The sequence below is a fragment of the Asparagus officinalis genome, chromosome 5 (assembly GCF_001876935.1).
Source record: "Asparagus officinalis chromosome 5, Aspof.V1, whole genome shotgun sequence".
Taxonomy (NCBI): Eukaryota; Viridiplantae; Streptophyta; class Magnoliopsida; order Asparagales; family Asparagaceae; genus Asparagus; species Asparagus officinalis.
The window spans coordinates 116666316-116685019 of NC_033798.1; the positions used below are offsets into that span (position 1 = coordinate 116666316).

The 18704-nt window shown below is 32.9% G+C and overlaps 2 protein-coding genes across 3 annotated transcripts in view; one reads left to right on the forward strand and one right to left on the reverse strand.

Annotated features, from left to right (window-relative positions):
• Positions 1805-6027, reverse strand: LOC109840851 (RNA polymerase sigma factor sigC). Of its 2 annotated transcripts, XM_020409648.1 has the most exons (7): positions 5771-6025; positions 5061-5197; positions 4432-4974; positions 3581-3811; positions 3342-3482; positions 3041-3241; positions 1805-2217 (listed from the first exon to the last, which is right to left on the reverse strand). In XM_020409648.1, exons 1-7 carry the CDS (start codon positions 5859-5861, stop codon positions 1930-1932), a joined length of 1632 nt encoding a protein of 543 aa, XP_020265237.1. In that variant the 5' UTR covers positions 5862-6025; the 3' UTR covers positions 1805-1929. The 2 variants fall into 2 exon arrangements, with proteins under 2 accessions (XP_020265237.1, XP_020265238.1); XM_020409649.1 differs by lacking the exon at positions 3342-3482 and having other exon boundaries at positions 5771-6027.
• LOC109840852 (inositol oxygenase 1-like) overlaps positions 13578-18704 on the forward strand; it is a 6732-nt gene continuing 1605 nt past the window's right edge. Inside the window, exons 1-8 of the mRNA XM_020409650.1 lie at positions 13578-13687; positions 13879-14008; positions 14478-14559; positions 16237-16441; positions 16684-16743; positions 16881-16933; positions 17813-17935; positions 18060-18208. Coding sequence (XP_020265239.1) covers positions 13669-13687; positions 13879-14008; positions 14478-14559; positions 16237-16441; positions 16684-16743; positions 16881-16933; positions 17813-17935; positions 18060-18208 — 821 coding nt within the window. The 5' untranslated portion in view covers positions 13578-13668. The remainder of the gene's footprint in view (positions 13688-13878; positions 14009-14477; positions 14560-16236; positions 16442-16683; positions 16744-16880; positions 16934-17812; positions 17936-18059; positions 18209-18704) is intronic.

Consider the following 18704-nt stretch of genomic DNA (forward strand, 5'->3'; position numbering starts at 1 on the left):
ACTTATTTTTTCATAACCTCCCTATTTATTAGCATCAAATTTTTATTTAACCACCCACTAATAACATTCTCCCACTAAGACTTGACATTACACACTAATAATGAAAAACGTTACAACTATTCATCTTCCATAAATCACTATAAATTACTATTATAACATTCCCCCACTAAGTCTTGACATTACACACTAATAATAAAAAACGTTATAACTATTCATCTTCTATAAATCACTATAAATTACTATAGAATCTTATCAAATTTCTCTAACCAAAATTCTAACTTTTAATCAAAATTTATTCATATTAAAAAGTAAGGAGACACAACTACAACACTTACAAACCGCAAGAAGTGTGAGTGTGTCAATGGTAACATCACTGGTGGAGTACAATCGAATTGAATGAGGAGATGGTAATGGAAGCATCAGTATAACAATTTAGAGAGCAGATAAAAAATCGGTGAAAGACAAAGAAGGCGGTCCTGTATTTTATCAAAATTTGTAGCTATTTCAGGCATAAACTAATTGGTTTTTCCCCCTTCCATCTTCGTATATGTTTTTGCCGTAGCATGTAAATTGGTTTCCAACTCCTAGGCATGTTTGTAAATATGCTAAATTGTTTGTATAGTTTAGTTGAATCTTTTAATGCATTATGTTTATTCTCGGAATAAAGAAAGCTTTGTCCATGACAATGCATTATAAATGTAATTGTTTTCACTCTATATGTGTAAAGGGTTAATTTTCGTTCTATGGTCAATAAGGCAATACATTAATATTATTGGGTTATAAAGGACAAAGAGAAAGTGGATGAAGATCAATTTAGAAAATGATATAGTTAGTTGAACCTGAGGATGCTTATAGAATGGATTACTACTACAATTTTAAGAGTATTATGAATTTTCTGCTATTAATTATAATTTTCTTCTATTAATCTACTATTTGAGTATAATAGTTAATGTATGATAATTATAATATATATTGATATCACATTAATATAAAATATTTATATGAATTATTAAATATGTGCAATTATCAAATATAATATGAGTAGAAAGTTATTTATTTACCAATTCAAATAAATAAATATATAACATAACATTACAGTAATATGAAAAGTCGTTAACTTTTCATTATTTCACTGTCTTCTTAACCCCCCCTTCAATAATGAACTCATTCATGAAGGGTTACCAATTTCTCCATTAACCATCTATAAATTGTATTATTATAACAAATAGGTAAAATTATACATAATTCCCTCTTCTATATCTTTAGTTGCACTAAATCCTCCTCAATATACTAGCACTTAATACCCTTGAAATGCAATTTTAGAGATATAAATTGCAAGTATCAAATATAAATTGGGGACTCTAAGAGCTAATAATAAACTAGAGGAGGTTTAATAATTTCTAGAAAGATAATTTCAAAATGACATCCTTCTCTCTCATGTAAATGTACTTGAGTTTCTTGCTTTACAGGTAGTTTATATTTTATAATAGAAACATGTGTAAGCTAATTTTCTATGCAGAGAGTTATTGTTTTCGATAAAAATAACTTATTCATGACCCCCTACAAATATACTCATTTAATCTTTATGCATTCTCATTTCATTGAATAAATATTAATTCTTTATTAATTACTATAATATCTTAATAACTATTCACTTTCTAACCTAATAGAAGCAAAAGAATTCCAAAATATTGATCAACAAGTGTGCCTACGTGCAACGCACGTACACGATACTAGTACAATTCTAAAAGTGCTTATCCGTATAAACATGCGACATATATTCCATTGTCGGGGGAAATGCGCCTATAACAAATTGCTGCTTATACATCAAGAAAACCTGCATATACGCTTATAAATATTCACAATGTCAAATTTACATGTCCCCTCAAGATGAATATCTGCTGGTAGACAACTTATCAAACCATCAAATTAATCTCTGTAGTTAAGATAACACTTTAGTTCTCTTCTAATGTCATCTTTACAAATCTTTGACAGAGCAGTCCTCTCTATTTTCCTAATCCATTCCTTGGTTACACAACTGAGCTTTGCAATCTCACCAAAAGACTTGCATCTTCCATCTATAAGGCCATATCTTAGCAGTATAACTTGCCTCTCTCTTGTTTCAAGGCTCTCCAAGAGCTCCATAATGTCATTATTCATGTGCTGCCTCCCGATAATTGCGTCAGGAGATTTTATTGATGCATCTGGTGTAACTTCCTGCAGATAAAATTGGGGCAAGATCAAAGTATGTACTGAAAGTTTACAAGTTCTATCAGCAGTCATATAATTGCCCGATACGGATAATTTATACACTTGGAAACTTGTCGATAACCTTCAAATGCATTTGATGGTTCACATGACGTGAAGCAGATAGCTGATTATAGACGAGATAACCTCATCTAAGAATATGCACACTAACATATAACTCTTTAGTGAATGAAAATACATCTTAAAATGCTATTAGTTAGAGTTTAGAAGTGTAGATAAACTGGTGCAGGTGTTGCACATTCATAAAAGCACCAAAGTACCAATCTAAACTGCACGTGATACAAGTTAAGCTTTTAAATAACACTTTCTTTAAAAGGGGGGAGGTTTTAATGTTCAAACCTACAAAAGCATATAATGTACAATGAAGTCGAACAATCTGGTCTGCTTACATTGATCACCATACTATTAAAACTATCCGAACAAACAAATAAACATTAATTCTTATGAGTTCTCACTTATGTGTTACGAGTCCTAATATCAGAAGACCATTCATTTTGGAACCACTTGGCACATGAGTGAAAGAACCATACAACGGCATGATCTTTGTGTAGAGAACTTTAATAGCACGTAGAAATCATCACAATTCATCACATAATTTTATAGGCGAACACGACTAGCTTAATTATGTCCTGGCAGTATTGAATCTCTCTCCTATTTAAATGGTTTGAACCTGGCGGTTGAAAGTTTGCTTCACCACTTCTAGCCAATTTAATTTGACTGAACCCGAATTTTAACCAGTATTAAAGAGAAATTGGTGATTCTGATGTCATACCATAAATTTTAGGCGCCATCCATCTACAATTTCTTTATCTAGAGAAGCCGCAACTCTAGAGCATCTTCTAGCTACTCTGACATTAGCTAATGAAAGACCAGTGAGCTCAGCCATCTCATCATCCTCTGGGTACCTACCTTCTCCGTCATAAAACGTTCTCCTGGCTGTCTGTATCCTCTTGATAGATCTTTCCACAGTGACCTAAATCAACAAAAGAAAACCCACACATCAAGCGAATCCAGATAGAACTCATGATCTGATAAAAAAGAATGGAACCAATTAAACTAAAATGAGGACATACTGGTATTTGAATTGGTTTAGAATGATGTGCTAACAATGCTAACATTGATTTTCTAATCCAATACTGAACATATGTTGAGAACCGATATCCTCTCGTGTTGTCAAACCTCTCTGCACCTTTAAGGACACCAATATTTCCCGCCTGTGGTATGTTTTCATGATTTTTATATAATCATATTCTAGAATAAGAGTCCAACCTGATCATTAACAAATGGACAACTAAGGTGCATCTTTATGGACCTGAAGTAGATCATCAAAGGCTATTCCCTTTCCTCTGTAGTTCCTTGCTAGGTACATAACTAGCGAGTTTGTGCTCTTTATTAGCTTATCTCTGCAATACCAACCGAATTGTAAACGCCTCTGAAGTGTCTTTTGATCAATCCCTGCTGCTTTTGCCCACCTTGCATAACTGGCTGAATGCCCAATTTCCCCTTCCAATTTCAAACGGACATTGTCTAGGTCGGCAATTTCCTGAAATTTGGAATATAACTATTGGATTATTCTTTTGGAAAATAAAAAAAGGGCGTTTAGGTATTGGTCCCTTAACCATTCATATTTTTAAATTAGACTCTCAAACCTTTGAAATTGTTATTTAATCACCCAAATCAATAAGTTATTCTAGTTTAGTCCTTCTGTTAGTTTCTCTGTCCAGCTCTTTGACCCTAGCTGGGTTAGTGTTTAACATGACATAGAATGTTACCTTTATATCCTTCAGTCAAAGAAATTCAAGCTTTGAGGTTTGGAGCTATGAATGAGTTAGAGGGGATTCCAAAGGATTGAGAAGCGAAAGAGTTTTTGCCCATTGGAAAATTGGATTTGAGGAAGAAAATGTGAAGTTCGGGTCTGTGTTCATATGGGGTTTTGATATTAACTTCAACTCAAGGGTAACGGAAGAAACTGTCAAAAGCTTAAGTTTGATGCTATATTCTACACAGCCCAAAGGACAACTCACCGCAAGGACTAATTCGGAGTAATGACATAAGAAATTCCGAAGATTTGGGGGACTAATTTAAAACTACGAAAGATTTTGAAGACCAATACCTAAATAAACCCCAATAAATTAATGACGAAACATGCACTGCGTAACATACCTTAACTCCCTTGGCCATTTGTGCCTCCTTTCGAGCAATGAAAGGCCTACTTCTTGACTCTGAAGGGCCCTCAAGCCCGCCCCAACGGGTGAATGCTGAAACTTTAGGATCTTTAACTTTCTCGGATCTTTTTGAAGATGCTCTCATCCTTCTTAATCTCCTTTCTTCACTTCTCCCACTACGAACAATTGTGGGAGCCTCTTGTCTACTCAAAGGGAAACTTGACGAATAACCCCTGAAATTCTCAGTAAGTAAAAAATCCGAGTTTATAGAAGTTGGGGCCATTAAGGTCCTGGAGAGACATGCACGAAATAATTTCAGAGCTCCAAGCTTCCCAATATGTAGCATAATATCTCTTTCTAGCCTCACCGCATCACCGCCCGCAAGAATGTCCTCTATTTCGCCAAGGTTTTCCATTAGTAAGCTAAACTGAATATGGCTACTAGATCTTCTTAGACTTTCAACACATGCAGGTGAATCCTCCATAGTGTTTATCGGGCTACTTGAATTGTAGGAACCTCTATAGAGCTCCACGTCATGTATCTGAGATGCCAAGAAGAAAGGGTACGTGTAAGTTCAGAGTCTTCAGGATTAACCCCAGTTCACGTAAAATAAACTCGAACATTGACCTTTGAGCTTCTCGTGCTTTGTGTTGCTCCAGAGGAATATGTGTAGGCTTTTGGAGCGTCTCGGTACACCTCACCTCCCTCTAAAACGAGATGATGGGTGGATCTTCCTGATTCGAACAAAGCTTCCCTACCCGTCACTGTAACATTTCGTGTACAAGTTAAGCCTCTATATATTTGCACAAAGATTCTTGCGTGATAATTGAAATAATATGTCGGAGAAAAAATGTCAAAATAATGATGCACTTAAATGAAAACCGTAGTGTTCCCAGTCCATGCTCATCTAGTAAGAAATCCCCTACACAAATGTAGGTCCGACAATAACGACCAGAAAAGCAGCATTTATCTCAATTCTTTCTTCTTCTTCTTCTTCTTCTTCTTTTGATTTTTATTTTATTTTACTTTATTTAAAAAAACATATATATCTCAATTATTGATTAATGAAATCAGCATTCGGAATTTTCCCTAAGCTTGGACGTAGATTGTAGATTAAAGGGAAAGATAAAAACATATCCAATGAGGGATTTTCACAAATCGATCACCGAGCTTGTAACCCAATCCGACTCAAGTGGCGAGGACCCAGTTGAATCCAAATCTTATATAACCATATATACATTTTGTTATGTGCATTTATGCCTAATACATCATACAAATACTGGTGAGGACTACTTTAATCAAAATTTGGACGTTAATGAAACGGTCAATGAACTTACATGCGGTAGGGTGTCTCAGTGGTTGCTTTGGAGCAGAGGGCTGGATCGGGAAAGCCCATCTCTTGTAAGAGGCTAAGGAACCAAACCCCATTTATTTTTGTGCTCTCACTTCAGAGCTCTGGATTAAACTATGAAGAAGAGTAATATAATACTCCGCATAGGAGAAAAGAAGATAAGAGAAGGGAAAATATCAGAGCAGAGCACCACCAGTTTTCCATCGTCGTAAAGGGTCACGTTTCTTCCCCCTTTTTCCACAACATCAAAATATCTGAGGGGATCCTGTTAGATGTGTACCGCATGAGGCCCGGCCCAAAACCGAACCCTGTTATTTGCGTAAACGCGATCTGGGACAATAATATGGGCCCAACACGCTCCACATTAGAATAATTTATTTTACCCCCCTGAACCCCACGAACCAAAAAAAAAAAAACCCAACTTTAAAGTAGGTCGTTCTACCTAAGAGAGTTTGTATAGTTGGCAAGCTGTCTATGAGTAGTTCTCCAAAGCCTTTAGGCTCTCTTGAAGAGCATCCTAAAAAAAATTAATTTCCTAGAGTTTTTGAGGCTGTGCATTAGGGGCGTGGTCTGAAGGATCGTTGTGAAGTTTCCTCATCAAACCGGGAAAAAAATAGGTCATTCTATATAAGCAACCTTTGACTGGAAATTTATATATAAACCACATTGAATTTTTTTTTTTTTGTAATGAACCATCTAGACTCACTTTTAAGTAAAATTCTTTCGAATTTGTTTTAATGATTGGGTGTTAAATATAAAGCCAATATATTAGACAAATGATTCTTAATGGAGGTTAGGTGAGGGTCAATTACAGAAATATCTTAACAAAAAAGCGGGTTCATATGGTTGATTTTGCAAAAAAACCCTTTAAAGATAGTTTATGTATAAATTAACAATCAAATATGTAACATTATTCATACTACTATCAATAGTGTCTAAAATGCATATTTTATCAACCTAATTTTAAAATTCAAAGTCCAAACTTAGAAATCTAAACCAATAAACATGATATACTATACACTAACTATTTAGAAATAAAAATTTTAAATTATTTCAACATCATTAACTCATTTATCATATACCTTAAAAATCAATAATTCAATTTTTTTCTTGAAGTTACTTTATTTTTCGTTCATTGATACATGACCTAAAAAACACATCGAAATTTTTTAAAATTTTATTCCTAAATGGTTGGTGTGTAGCAATCATATCGGTCGAATTAGATTTAATTAGATTTTCAATTTCCAACTCCAAATTTTAAATTTGATTTGACAATAACTATCTCAACTCATAAAACTTTTGGTTTTTCTATAGAGTGCCCATGGACACTCTATAAGAGAGGAAAGAGATAGAGAGAAATGAATAGCTCATGGACCTCCTGATTTGTATTAATTTTTGTGCATAATTCATTTTTCTCTATCTCTCTCCTCTTTTATAGAGTGATCATAGGCACTCTATAGAAAAACCGTAAAACTTCATATTTTAGGAAAGATTGAAATTGGAGAATTTTGCATGGAATGCCCTTGCACCTACCACTGGACCACCGATGACCGGTGCCAGCGGTGACGTGACTCCGAATACCACAGTTGCACTACTCTCCAAAAAATCTCTACTCAACTCCACGTCATCGTTTGGCCGGTTCATCTTCTCTCTCAAGAGGATGACTCTCACCGACGCAACGCAAAGCATTAATTTATACGGAACTATCCAAACCTTATTTATTCACACCAGGCCATTAATTCACCGTTTTTGCTTCACCAAAAAAAGATCTCGAAATTACCCCTAAATCTGTCCTCTAAATGCGGATTACACCATTCTCAACAAGGATTCTGCACTCAAGTTACTACAAACTCTACTTATTTCAGATTGAGGACTTCGTGTAAGACTTGTTTATTGTGTGCAGAAGTCCCTACATATATAGGTAGTACATTGTTGCAAAGCTCTCCCTGTTTGTTATTTTATTTTACTTATTTTAGCATTTAACAAAAGAAATTGTCTCTTCAAACACATTCCGTATATAAAACAGGATTGATGCCAGAAACAACAAAGTATTATACTCTGTGGAGGAATTTGGTTATGACACTCTAAATTACCTTGGAATATATTCAAACATTTTTAAATAGGCCAATATGGGTGTAATAGTCGTAACCATCCTTAGTATATCATATCATATATATATATATATATATCTATTGTAAATATAACAAAGTTATCCCTTTTTTTTCGTTACACAGAAATCAGAAATCACGAGCCCTAAACATTCGTTCATTTCATTCTCTATTCCGTTGGTTACGACTTCACTCCGGCAAGCCGTCCCACTATCTTAATTCATCAATTGCCAAAGATGATTATTATTCTCCTCATCATCACCGCACCCCCTCTGCCATCATCTCCTCAATTCTCAGATTTTAGGCACCGGGAAGGATCACGAAGGAAACTCATTGACGAAGCTTTTTATCAGAGAAAATATTCAGGTTTGATTTGATCATTTTCTAAAATTTGCTTATGAATTTTAAATTTCTTTCTCTGTGCGCTTTATTTCTTGATTATTAGATTTCAAATAACATTAGCTATGATATTTGCATATGTGAATATTCTTACATTTCCTAAATTCCTTAATTTCGTTCTGAAATTTTCGCATACTGCCCCATTAAGGATCCAAAAGCGTAGGGTTATTTAATGCTTACTTTTAGCTAGGGCTAGGCTTAATTAGGCTAGGAGTTGGAGTTAATTAGGCTTCATCAGGCGTAATTATCATTGGATTTGGATTTTGATCATATATGTTCTTATTGTATATGCCAGGATCTTTGATGTACATATAGGAAGGTTATGGGTTTGCTTTTGCTCACATGTTTCAGGATGCAGTTTTTATATTTTCTCTGTTTTATACATTCATAGCTCTGCTTTTAACTTTTCTCGGCGCATTTATCATACTCCCTTTAAAAGCACGAGTTCGGAAAATCTTTTTTAGACAAATATACCCCTTTATAGTTTGAACTACCTTATCTATAATCAAATTCTAATTTTCAATGGTCAATATTACCCTTCACTATTTTGAATATTTTATGTATATATTAATCTATCCTAATCATAGTCATATCTTATCCTAATCCTATGTGAACCATGTTTAGCTTAACAATTTAAAAAAACTAATATTAATAAAATATATAAAACATAAAAATAATATTAGTTTGTTAAGATAAAGAAATTACAAGTAGATAACATATTAAAATACATGAAGTATTGCAAAAAAACCATAAAAAGTTTTAAAATTACAGAAAAGACCCTGAAAAGTTCAAAATTATAAAAATCATCCTAATGTCTCAAAACTTAAAATAAAAAACATGAAATTAAAAAATTAACATCAGTTTGCAAAGAATTTAAAATTTACAGTTAACACCTCAATGTCTCAAAAATTATAGAAACACCCTCAAAAGTTTAAATTACAAACAAGCACATTAAAATTCTAAAATTTTAAAACTTACAAACAACACAGATGAATTCAAGAGATTACCATGATACACCTAAAATTTTTGACATTTAAATTTAAAGTTTTTAATTAACACCCTCAATATCTCAAAAATTATAGAAACACCTTCAAAAGTTCAAATTAAAAAAAAACCACCCTAAAATTCTAAAATTTGTAAATAAAATAAGATGAATTCAAGATATTATCCTTAGACACCTAAAAAAATAAAAATTTGCCAAAATTAACCTCAATTTTTTTTTAAAAACTCCTTCAAAATTTAAAAATCGTAAAAAAAAACTCTAAATTTTCAAAATTTTTAACTAGCACACATCAAATTCGTCGATTGGTAGACCGCTAAAATTTAATATTTTTCAAAATTAATCTATAGTTTTAATAATTGCAAAAGAAACCCTCAAAATTTTAGAGTTACAAGAAATATACTAACATTTAAAAAATTACCACCAACACATGAAACATAGAATTTACAACTACCAAACTTAAAAGTAAATTTTTTTAAAAACTCTTTCAAAATTTTAAAAATTATAAATCACACCCTCAAAATTCAAAACCACAAAAATGGGCTAAAATTTTAAAACTTGGCAAAGAAAAGTGTAATTGTTTGGTATTTTTCATATATATATATATTAAAATTTCTAATTTAGGGATTTACTATCCATTTTCAGCATCTAAGAATAGTCTAAGTTGATACTGGTAAACAAAAACAATAAGAATTGATTAAAAACATCCGGTTAATGGATAAAATTTTTAAAAATATTATAGATTAAAAATTATCGGCACTATATAAATTAAAGTAATTTCATATAATTTTAGTAATAAGTTGGGGTAACCAAAATACATTCGTAACATTAATTGATAGATATTTAAATCCATAGAAATGATAAAACACTATAATATTATACCTTAGCATTAATTGATTTTAATTTAGAAACTTTAATATTTGACGTTAATAATATTTATAGGATAAAAGAATACAAGGAATTACATATGAAGAAACTTTTAGAATATTTAGAGATAACTTTAAAAGAATTAAGTTATTTCCATTGCAAATGGGAAAGTGATGGAAATAAATCTAAAATTCAAAAAACGTCAATGAATCACTTGAATTGGCATTAACATAAGACATATCTATTAATGAAGCACTGAATGAGTTACATTAAAAAATAATTTAATAACTTTATCCTAATCAAAGAAAAAATCTTCATGGAAGACATAAGAAAAATTAGTAAGTATTCATAAATTTCATACTGTGTTCTTCAAATTAAATATTAATATTATAATCTAAGAGAAATTGGTAATGAATAATACAGGTATTTAGTTTAGATCTTTATGAAAAATGACAGGGATAGAGCAAAGGTAATATTATTGAAATAACAGAAATTCTTATTGGATGCACATCAGAAGAATTTATTTTAGAGAAAAATAAAGAGATAACTTCTAATTTATTTAAGTAATAAATTAGGAACACAAAGAATTTTATATATATTAAATTAATATTTATTCTTATTGAAATAGAAAAAAAATCAAAGTCTATATTTTGAGCAGTGTGTGTTGAACATCATAAGTACATTTGACTTTTTTGTAAAGGTAAATGAGATGATAAAAAATTAACGAGCCTAGGAAAGATAATAGCATAAAAAATACAAATTTAGCCTGATGTCACAATTGATGTAGATGATGAAGACAATACTCTAGAATTGTCCGAGAAATGATAAATGATAAACCTGAAGAAGGATTGATCTTAACTCAATAAAAAATAAAATAGAAGAAATAAAAATAATATTTTATGAATATTTTATAGAATATATAGTTTAATTATTTTGAGTGAAATTAGGAATCTTTAGAAGGGAGTTTCATGAATTTTTTTTCAGTACTTTTATATTCTTATGTGAATGTTTTTATCATATAAAAGTAGATTAGAGTTAGCATTAATCTTTAATTTATATTTTTTTATGAAGTCTATCAATGATTAGGAATAATATTCATATTCTCTTTTACATCATTTTAACATACTTTAAATCAATCATTTTGCCATATTAGTTTTAAATATTCACCTTCCTTGTATAACACTATCATTTTGCCATATTAGTTTTAAATATTCACCTTCCTTGTATAACACTATTTTAATATTTTTCACTTTGCAATGCTATACTTTCTCAAATAAAGCTTAGTTTCATATCGGTCAAAAATAATATAAAAATTTAAATTATTTTTAAATTATATTTGTTTTTTTGTCAATTCAAATATCAACATGAAAATTTAAATTGGGTGTATCCCATTTAAACAAACATAAAAAAATAATCGGGATGTAAGAGTTTAAAGAAAAAAAATGAGCACAAACTGCCAAAAATACTTAATCGTGATATTAAATCACGTGCATTACACGTATGTAAAAACTAGTAGAAGAAAAACATACAAGATTTGTCTAACAATGCATGTGTGATGATTAGTATGAGCAGAATAACTATACATACCCCACTGGTAAAAAATAGGCTATTGATGGCGGATATCCGTGAAATCCCATCACTAATGTGTACATTGGCAACGGGAACGAACCCATCGCCCATGTTGGGCCCATGTTTAAAATTAAATTAAAAAAAAAAGTCTCCCAAACCCGAACCTTAACCCTCATTTCACCCAAATTTGTTGCTTTCAAGAAGAAAAAGAAGGGGAAAAAAGAAAACTGTTCGATCCACAACCTATGCGCCACCAGCAAGCCCGTCGTCAATGTGCATTGGCGACAGAATTATTCACATTGGCGACAGACTATCCTATCGTAAATGCACTTTTTTTCTACCAGTGTCCATTATCTAAACAACTATCCCTATCCATCAATGTGATGCCCCACTAATAATCTCGTGTCAGAAAATTGATTAGTGTTTAAGAGGGTTTAAATGATGAATCTTAAAAGTTAAGTGCAATATTGACTAGTTAATTTTAGTAATGATTTAACCCAGCTACGTATTGCACTTATGCCCTGTTTGGATGGAGGGTAGAGAAGGGGAGGGGAAGAGAAATGCAACTTTCACCTTGTTTGAGAGTTTTTTTTTAAGGAGGGTAGAGTGGAGGAAGGAAGGGGAACAGAGGGTAAAATTGTTTGGTTTTCTTCCCCCCTGATTTGGGCGGTAGAGAAGGGTAAATGAGGGTAAAGGGGTGTAATGACATTCTTACCCCCATCAAAACAAATAAAAGGGCTGATGTGTTATTAGTATAAAGTTATTTATGTAAATTTACATATATTTACTTCCTTTCACATTCATTCACCTTACTCAACTCCCAAACAACATATTACAATTCCCTTCCCTTCCTTTCTCTTCCCTTCCCGTTGTTTACCTTTCCTTCCCTTCCCTTAGTAAACTCCCAAACACATCATTAGTCAATCTCCAGACTTAGGTCACACCATCGGGCTCATGGACCCGAGTCGTGCGACAATCAAAAATCTTGACAAGAAGTTATTATTATAAACTTTCTGATTTTGCAACTCATGAATTCATATATTAAAGTCGGACGCTCATAATATGCATATAGTTTATTCCATTTTAGCTTTCATAAGTGTCTATGTTGTGCAACTCCTTATTTTTTCGTTAATAACCAATTAGTTAACTGGGCCAAGTGTAACCAAAATGCAATTTGTCTCCACCTCCAATTTTTTTTGCTTAACTGATAAAATAATGCTGCAATATTTCGTCTCATCTGTAACCACTCTAAATGATACAAATAGAAAACATTCTTCTAATATTCACTCGATATTGATTTATACTTGTCATCGGATTTACTTGCTCCAAAAATATAGTAAATAGATCACTATTTTTAATCTTAACTATTAGTTATCTAGTAGTTGATTGTGATTCTTTCTTAATCTTATACTCATCGTACCACTCGTGCATTGCACTTATTCCTAATTTGTACTAATTAAAAAAACTATACTCGTCCGCTACATAATCAATGATTGTAATTAAGTGATAGTTTTTCTATTATCTCTTGATGATAATAGTACAGAATCCAAATCCCACAAGAATATCACGTGACTCATACTTTATAGCTTAAAAGCAAATATGAAAATAAGAAAATTAACACAGACACAAACCAAGCAATCAACAGTACAAGGGATAAGGATGTGAAATCGTACAACACAAAAAACAGAGCTTATTGGCATGGAAGTACTAAATAAACTCAAACTTACAAATTAAATATTACGCGATCTGGGCGGTGGAGATCCCTCTGAGTATCCCAAAATGGCGTCCTCGTAATTTTGTCGAAACGGGACTCCTACTTGTTAGAGCAGTTGTGGTGGACTTCTAGAATTCTACTATAAAAGGGGGTCGCGTTCACCTAACCTCACCGCACCGCGTTCAGTTCTCTCTCTATTCCCTTTTGAGTCCGTTCCCCTCACCACCATGACGGTTATTGTACCGGGTACTATACTCTGCCTTCTCTATTTATTTATTTATTTATTTATTATTTTGCTGTAGTATGGTAATAATGTGATCAATGTTTAATCTATATTTAACCATAGGTTTTTGGTTTTTTTAATCACATCATTGTGGTACATTTTTATTATTATTATGACTATATATTTGAGAGATTTAAAATATGGGTAATTATAGAACCAGTGCTTGATGAGACCAACAACATCCAAGGCGAAGAAAGTTTGGTTGATGAGATTAACGATGGGGATCTAAAGCTTGATGGAGGTTTCTCTGTTCCTGATAGCAATGCTTTTGGCCATTCTTTCAGGTGATTTCATTTTTTTAATTCAAAAGAAGTAAATAATGAGCAAATATTGATCTTTTTTAAATAAAAAAACTTTGATCCTCTATGATTAATTTTAGAAAATAATGTATGAACATAAATAAATAGATCACCTATGTTCTGTTCCATGGTTATTATTATAATTTATATTCATAATGTTAGTTTACAGCGTAAAGTTTATCTCTTGCTATGTATGCATGGCACAGCTTTAAGTTTATATCAATTTTATGAGTAATGTATGAGATCAGATAACTATATTGTTAACTTATTACTTGAAATATTCTTTTGATCAAGATGTGATCTTATCCCTATACGGGCTATACCCCCCAAAGATATACAAATTGTACTAATATTTGTGATCACATCCTAATTAAAGATAAGATGATATAATTTCCATAAATAAGAAATCTTTTTTTTTCCTTCTTCTTTTTCTGGCAATTTCTTTGGGGTTCAGGGACTATGAGAAAGAGAGCGAAAGAAGAGCCAGCGTGGAGGAGTTCTATCGTACCAACCACATTTCCCAAACATTTGATTTCGTAAGATTTGGATGATGTATATCTGCATTTAAATTTTAATGATTCTCATGATGCATCATTAATTATTTAATTAATAATTGTAATTTCCCAAAAGATTCGGATTCCAGTTGATGTTGCTTTCAAATGCAAAGAGGCTGTTCAAATTTCTGTTAGGCTAACAAAATTTGTTACAGTAATCAGCTTTTTTGCTGGAAACAGCTACCCAGTCATGTGACAAACTTTGGTCACTATATTCTTAGGGTTTTTCAATAAAGTGTCCATGGGCACTCTATAAGAGAGGAGGGAGAAGTAAATTGCTCTTATATTTAGGACAAATCAGGAGGGCCCATGGGCAATTCACTTCTTTTTATCTCTCTCCTCTCTTATAGAGTGTCCATGGACACTATAGAAAAACCCATATTCTTACCCTAGTAATTAATAACTACACAAGCCTTATCTGTCACACATGACCAATATAAAATAACTAAATAAGGCATAGCATATATCTTCAATGACAAGTATTTATTAAGAATTCGGATCCTCTTCACTATCTAAAAAATAGTGGAGGGACCACTATATAATCACAACCATTAATTATCTAGTTGGTGGTTGTGATTTTTTCTTTGAGTGTAAATTAGGAAATGGTGCAATACACGGGGATACAGTGAGTGTTAAATTTAGATTGCATTATAACTGCATACTAAGTAATCAACTAAATAAGGCATAGCATATATCTTCAATGACAAGTATTTATTAAGAATTCGGATCCTCTTCACTATCTAAAAAATAGTGGAGGGACCACTATATAATCACAACCATTAATTATCTAGTTGGTGGTTGTGATTTTTTCTTTGAGTGTAAATTAGGAAATGGTGCAATACACGGGGATACAGTGAGTGTTAAATTTAGATTGCATTATAACTGCATACTAAGTAATCAACTAAATAAGGCATAGCATATATCTTCAATGACAAGTATTTATTAAGAATTCGGATCCTCTTCACTATCTAAAAAATAGTGGAGGGACCACTATATAATCACAACCATTATACCTTATCTATAATCAAATCCTAATTTTCAATGGTCAATATTACCCTTCACTATTTTGAATATTTTATGTATATATTAATCTATCCTAATCATAGTCATATCTTATCCTAATCCTATGTGAACCATGTTTAGCTTAACAATTTAGGTGCAATACACGGGGATACAGTGAGTGTTAAATTTAGATTGCATTATAACTGCATACTAAGTAATCAACGGTTAAGATTAAAAGTGGTAGTATCTCCACTACATTTTTGTAGTGGAGAGGATCCAAATTCATTTATTAATATTTTTAAATGTTAGATATAATTGAACATATAGCTGTCATCATTAACTTCTATAGGTTGAATTACTTTTCACTTTTCACTCAAGATAGAATCACAACCGACTGGTAAATATTTGTGATAAAATAAAATAAAATAAATAAACACCTACTTATTCACACCTACTGCATCATGTATGAATCCTTCCTGTGCAAATTTAAGAATAGACATTAATGCATCATTTAACACATTAGCCACGGACCACTAGGTACTTTCTCCTCTCATTAGACTCATCAAAAAGAGAGAAATTTGACAAAGAACAAGATTGATGCTGCTCACATCATGATGATTATCTTCAAAAACTGTATTAATCACACTAATGCTGTAGGCTAACAAGAAGAAGGAAGAGTATGGGAAACTAAACAGAGCAATGATGAGCATATGGGAATGCTGCGAGCTTCTGAACGAGTTTGTGGACGAGAGTGATCCGGACCTTGATGAGCCCCAAATCGAGCATCTGCTTCAGACTGCAGAGGCTATTCGTCGCGATTATCCTGATGAGGGCTGGCTCCATCTCACTGCTCTTATCCACGGTAACATTGCACATTTGCAAAACTTGAAAATTCAGAACTCATACTATCCACTTTGTAAAATAGACGGAGAAAAAAGAACCTCGTTCTACTGCTTGAAGCAATACTTGTCAATTGGACATGATCATATAGATAGTAATTAATGTACCAGCTATCTCCATGATAAGTAGGCGCTGGATGATTTCTCAATGAGCTCTCACTAATTAATATTAAATCGAGTTTAATTGTTGATTAATTATGAGCAGATCTCGGCAAGGTTCTGCTGCATCCGGCATTTGGTGGCGAGCCGCAGTGGTGTGTTGTTGGTGAGTATTAGTACCGGTACTAGGTTGCAGACAAAATGGTATTCAGCTTTCCATGGCGTTGAATGAAGTTTTTTTTTTGGCGGTTGTGGAGCTGTAGCTTTTGTCTTGTCGCTTGATATTTTCTGTTGTTGGTGCAGGAGACACGTTCCCGCTTGGATGTGCATTTGATGAGAATATTGTTCACCACCAGGTAACTTACTAATATTACACACATTCACGGTAAATTCTCATGAATATTTGATGTTGATAAAATCCTTGGCGGTTGGTAAATGAGGAAAAAGATCCGAGTCCTAGCCGCTTAAACATCGGAGACACGTGGTGAGGTTTGGCTCGGTCAATTTAGTAATAAAAGATTCGATGATAAAAAAATTACTAAGTTTTAAAGTAAATTCTGGAAGGCCACTTTAAAAAATCCCTCGAAGTTTTGTGGTGTTGGTGTTGGAGGAGGCTGTCTCGTCAGTCGTTTGCTACGTTTTGATGCGACTGCTACCCCAAACAATGGCCACAAAAATGCGTTTTAATAACTCTATTCGTGGAGAATTTGTTGTCAACTAGGATAAAACAATCAGTAATTGTTTGGCTTATTTCTCTTAAGATGTAATTAGATATTTGTCAGATCTGAATTCATATTTTTAATTATCTGATATTTAATATTTCCCTTCAAGTACTAAGAAAGACGTCTCAATCAACGCCTTTCATTAGTGTATTTTTCTTTCTTTCTTCTTTTAAATGTTAAATGGGGTTTTATTTCAAGCTCTGACTTTGACTACTGTTGTTAGTAACGTATCAGCTACGTCTGAAGCCTGGAAAATATAATTATGTAATCTTATTTGAGTAAGTTCGTATCTTCTAATGTATCTAGCATTTCTTAGTGGTTTTTAATCTTTTACGTTGATCCCAATATCCCACGTTACTAACTCACTAAGTTAGAACTCAAATACTCCTTTTAAACCTACTTTTCTTCACCACAGTACGTACCATATAACCATCAAAGAGAAAGCAGAAAGCGTGTAACAGCAATACGTAGTATTTGATAATTTAGCTAAGTTTTATTTTTGGATTAATGCAGTATTTTAAGGAGAACCCAGACTACAATGATCCTGTATACAGTACAAAGTTCGGGGTATACACACAAAACTGTGGGTTAGACAAAGTCACCATGTCTTGGGGCCACGACGAGTACATGTACCTGGTATGTGTACTCTCTTTGATCTTTATACGTCCAAACTAAAAAAAAAAAAAACCCAGTGTTGCCGAGCTCACGTTAGACTGATGACGTGGCGAATTTTCTGTGTTTGGTGTTTGGGGATGAACAGGTGATGAAGGAGAATAAGACGACTCTGCCCCCTGCAGCATTGTTCATCGTGAGGTTCCACTCGTTCTATGCGCTGCATAGAGCTGGAGCCTACACATATCTCATGAATGACGACGACAAACAGATGCTCAACTGGCTCCACATCTTCAAGTAATTAACGCATCTCTCGCTTCATATTTTCGGTCTTTTCACTGCCACAACTCAATTTGATTGATGATTAGACGTTCTTAATGTTACAACCTCAAAACACATCTTGACTTTATTTAATGTCTTAATCCAACCTAGAGGTGGTTAACAATTTCAAAACTTCTCCAGAAAGTAAGGAGCTAAAATGTGTATATTTGTTGGGTAAATTACACTAAACCCCCTGGAACTTTTGGTGTTGTGCAGTAAACCCCCACGAACTTTCAAAATCACACTAAACCCCCCAATAACTTTTGCGGAAGAACCCCATGAACTTTTAGTTAAATTACACTAGACCCTCATGAACCTTCAAAATGCCCTTTTATGTTGTTTTTTGGTTCTAATTTATGGGGGTTATCTACAAAGCTCTGAGAATTCATGTGGGTTTTCTGCAATTCCAAAAAATTAATGGGGGTGTGATTTCGAAAGTACACGGGGTTTACTGCAAAAGACAAAAAGTTCA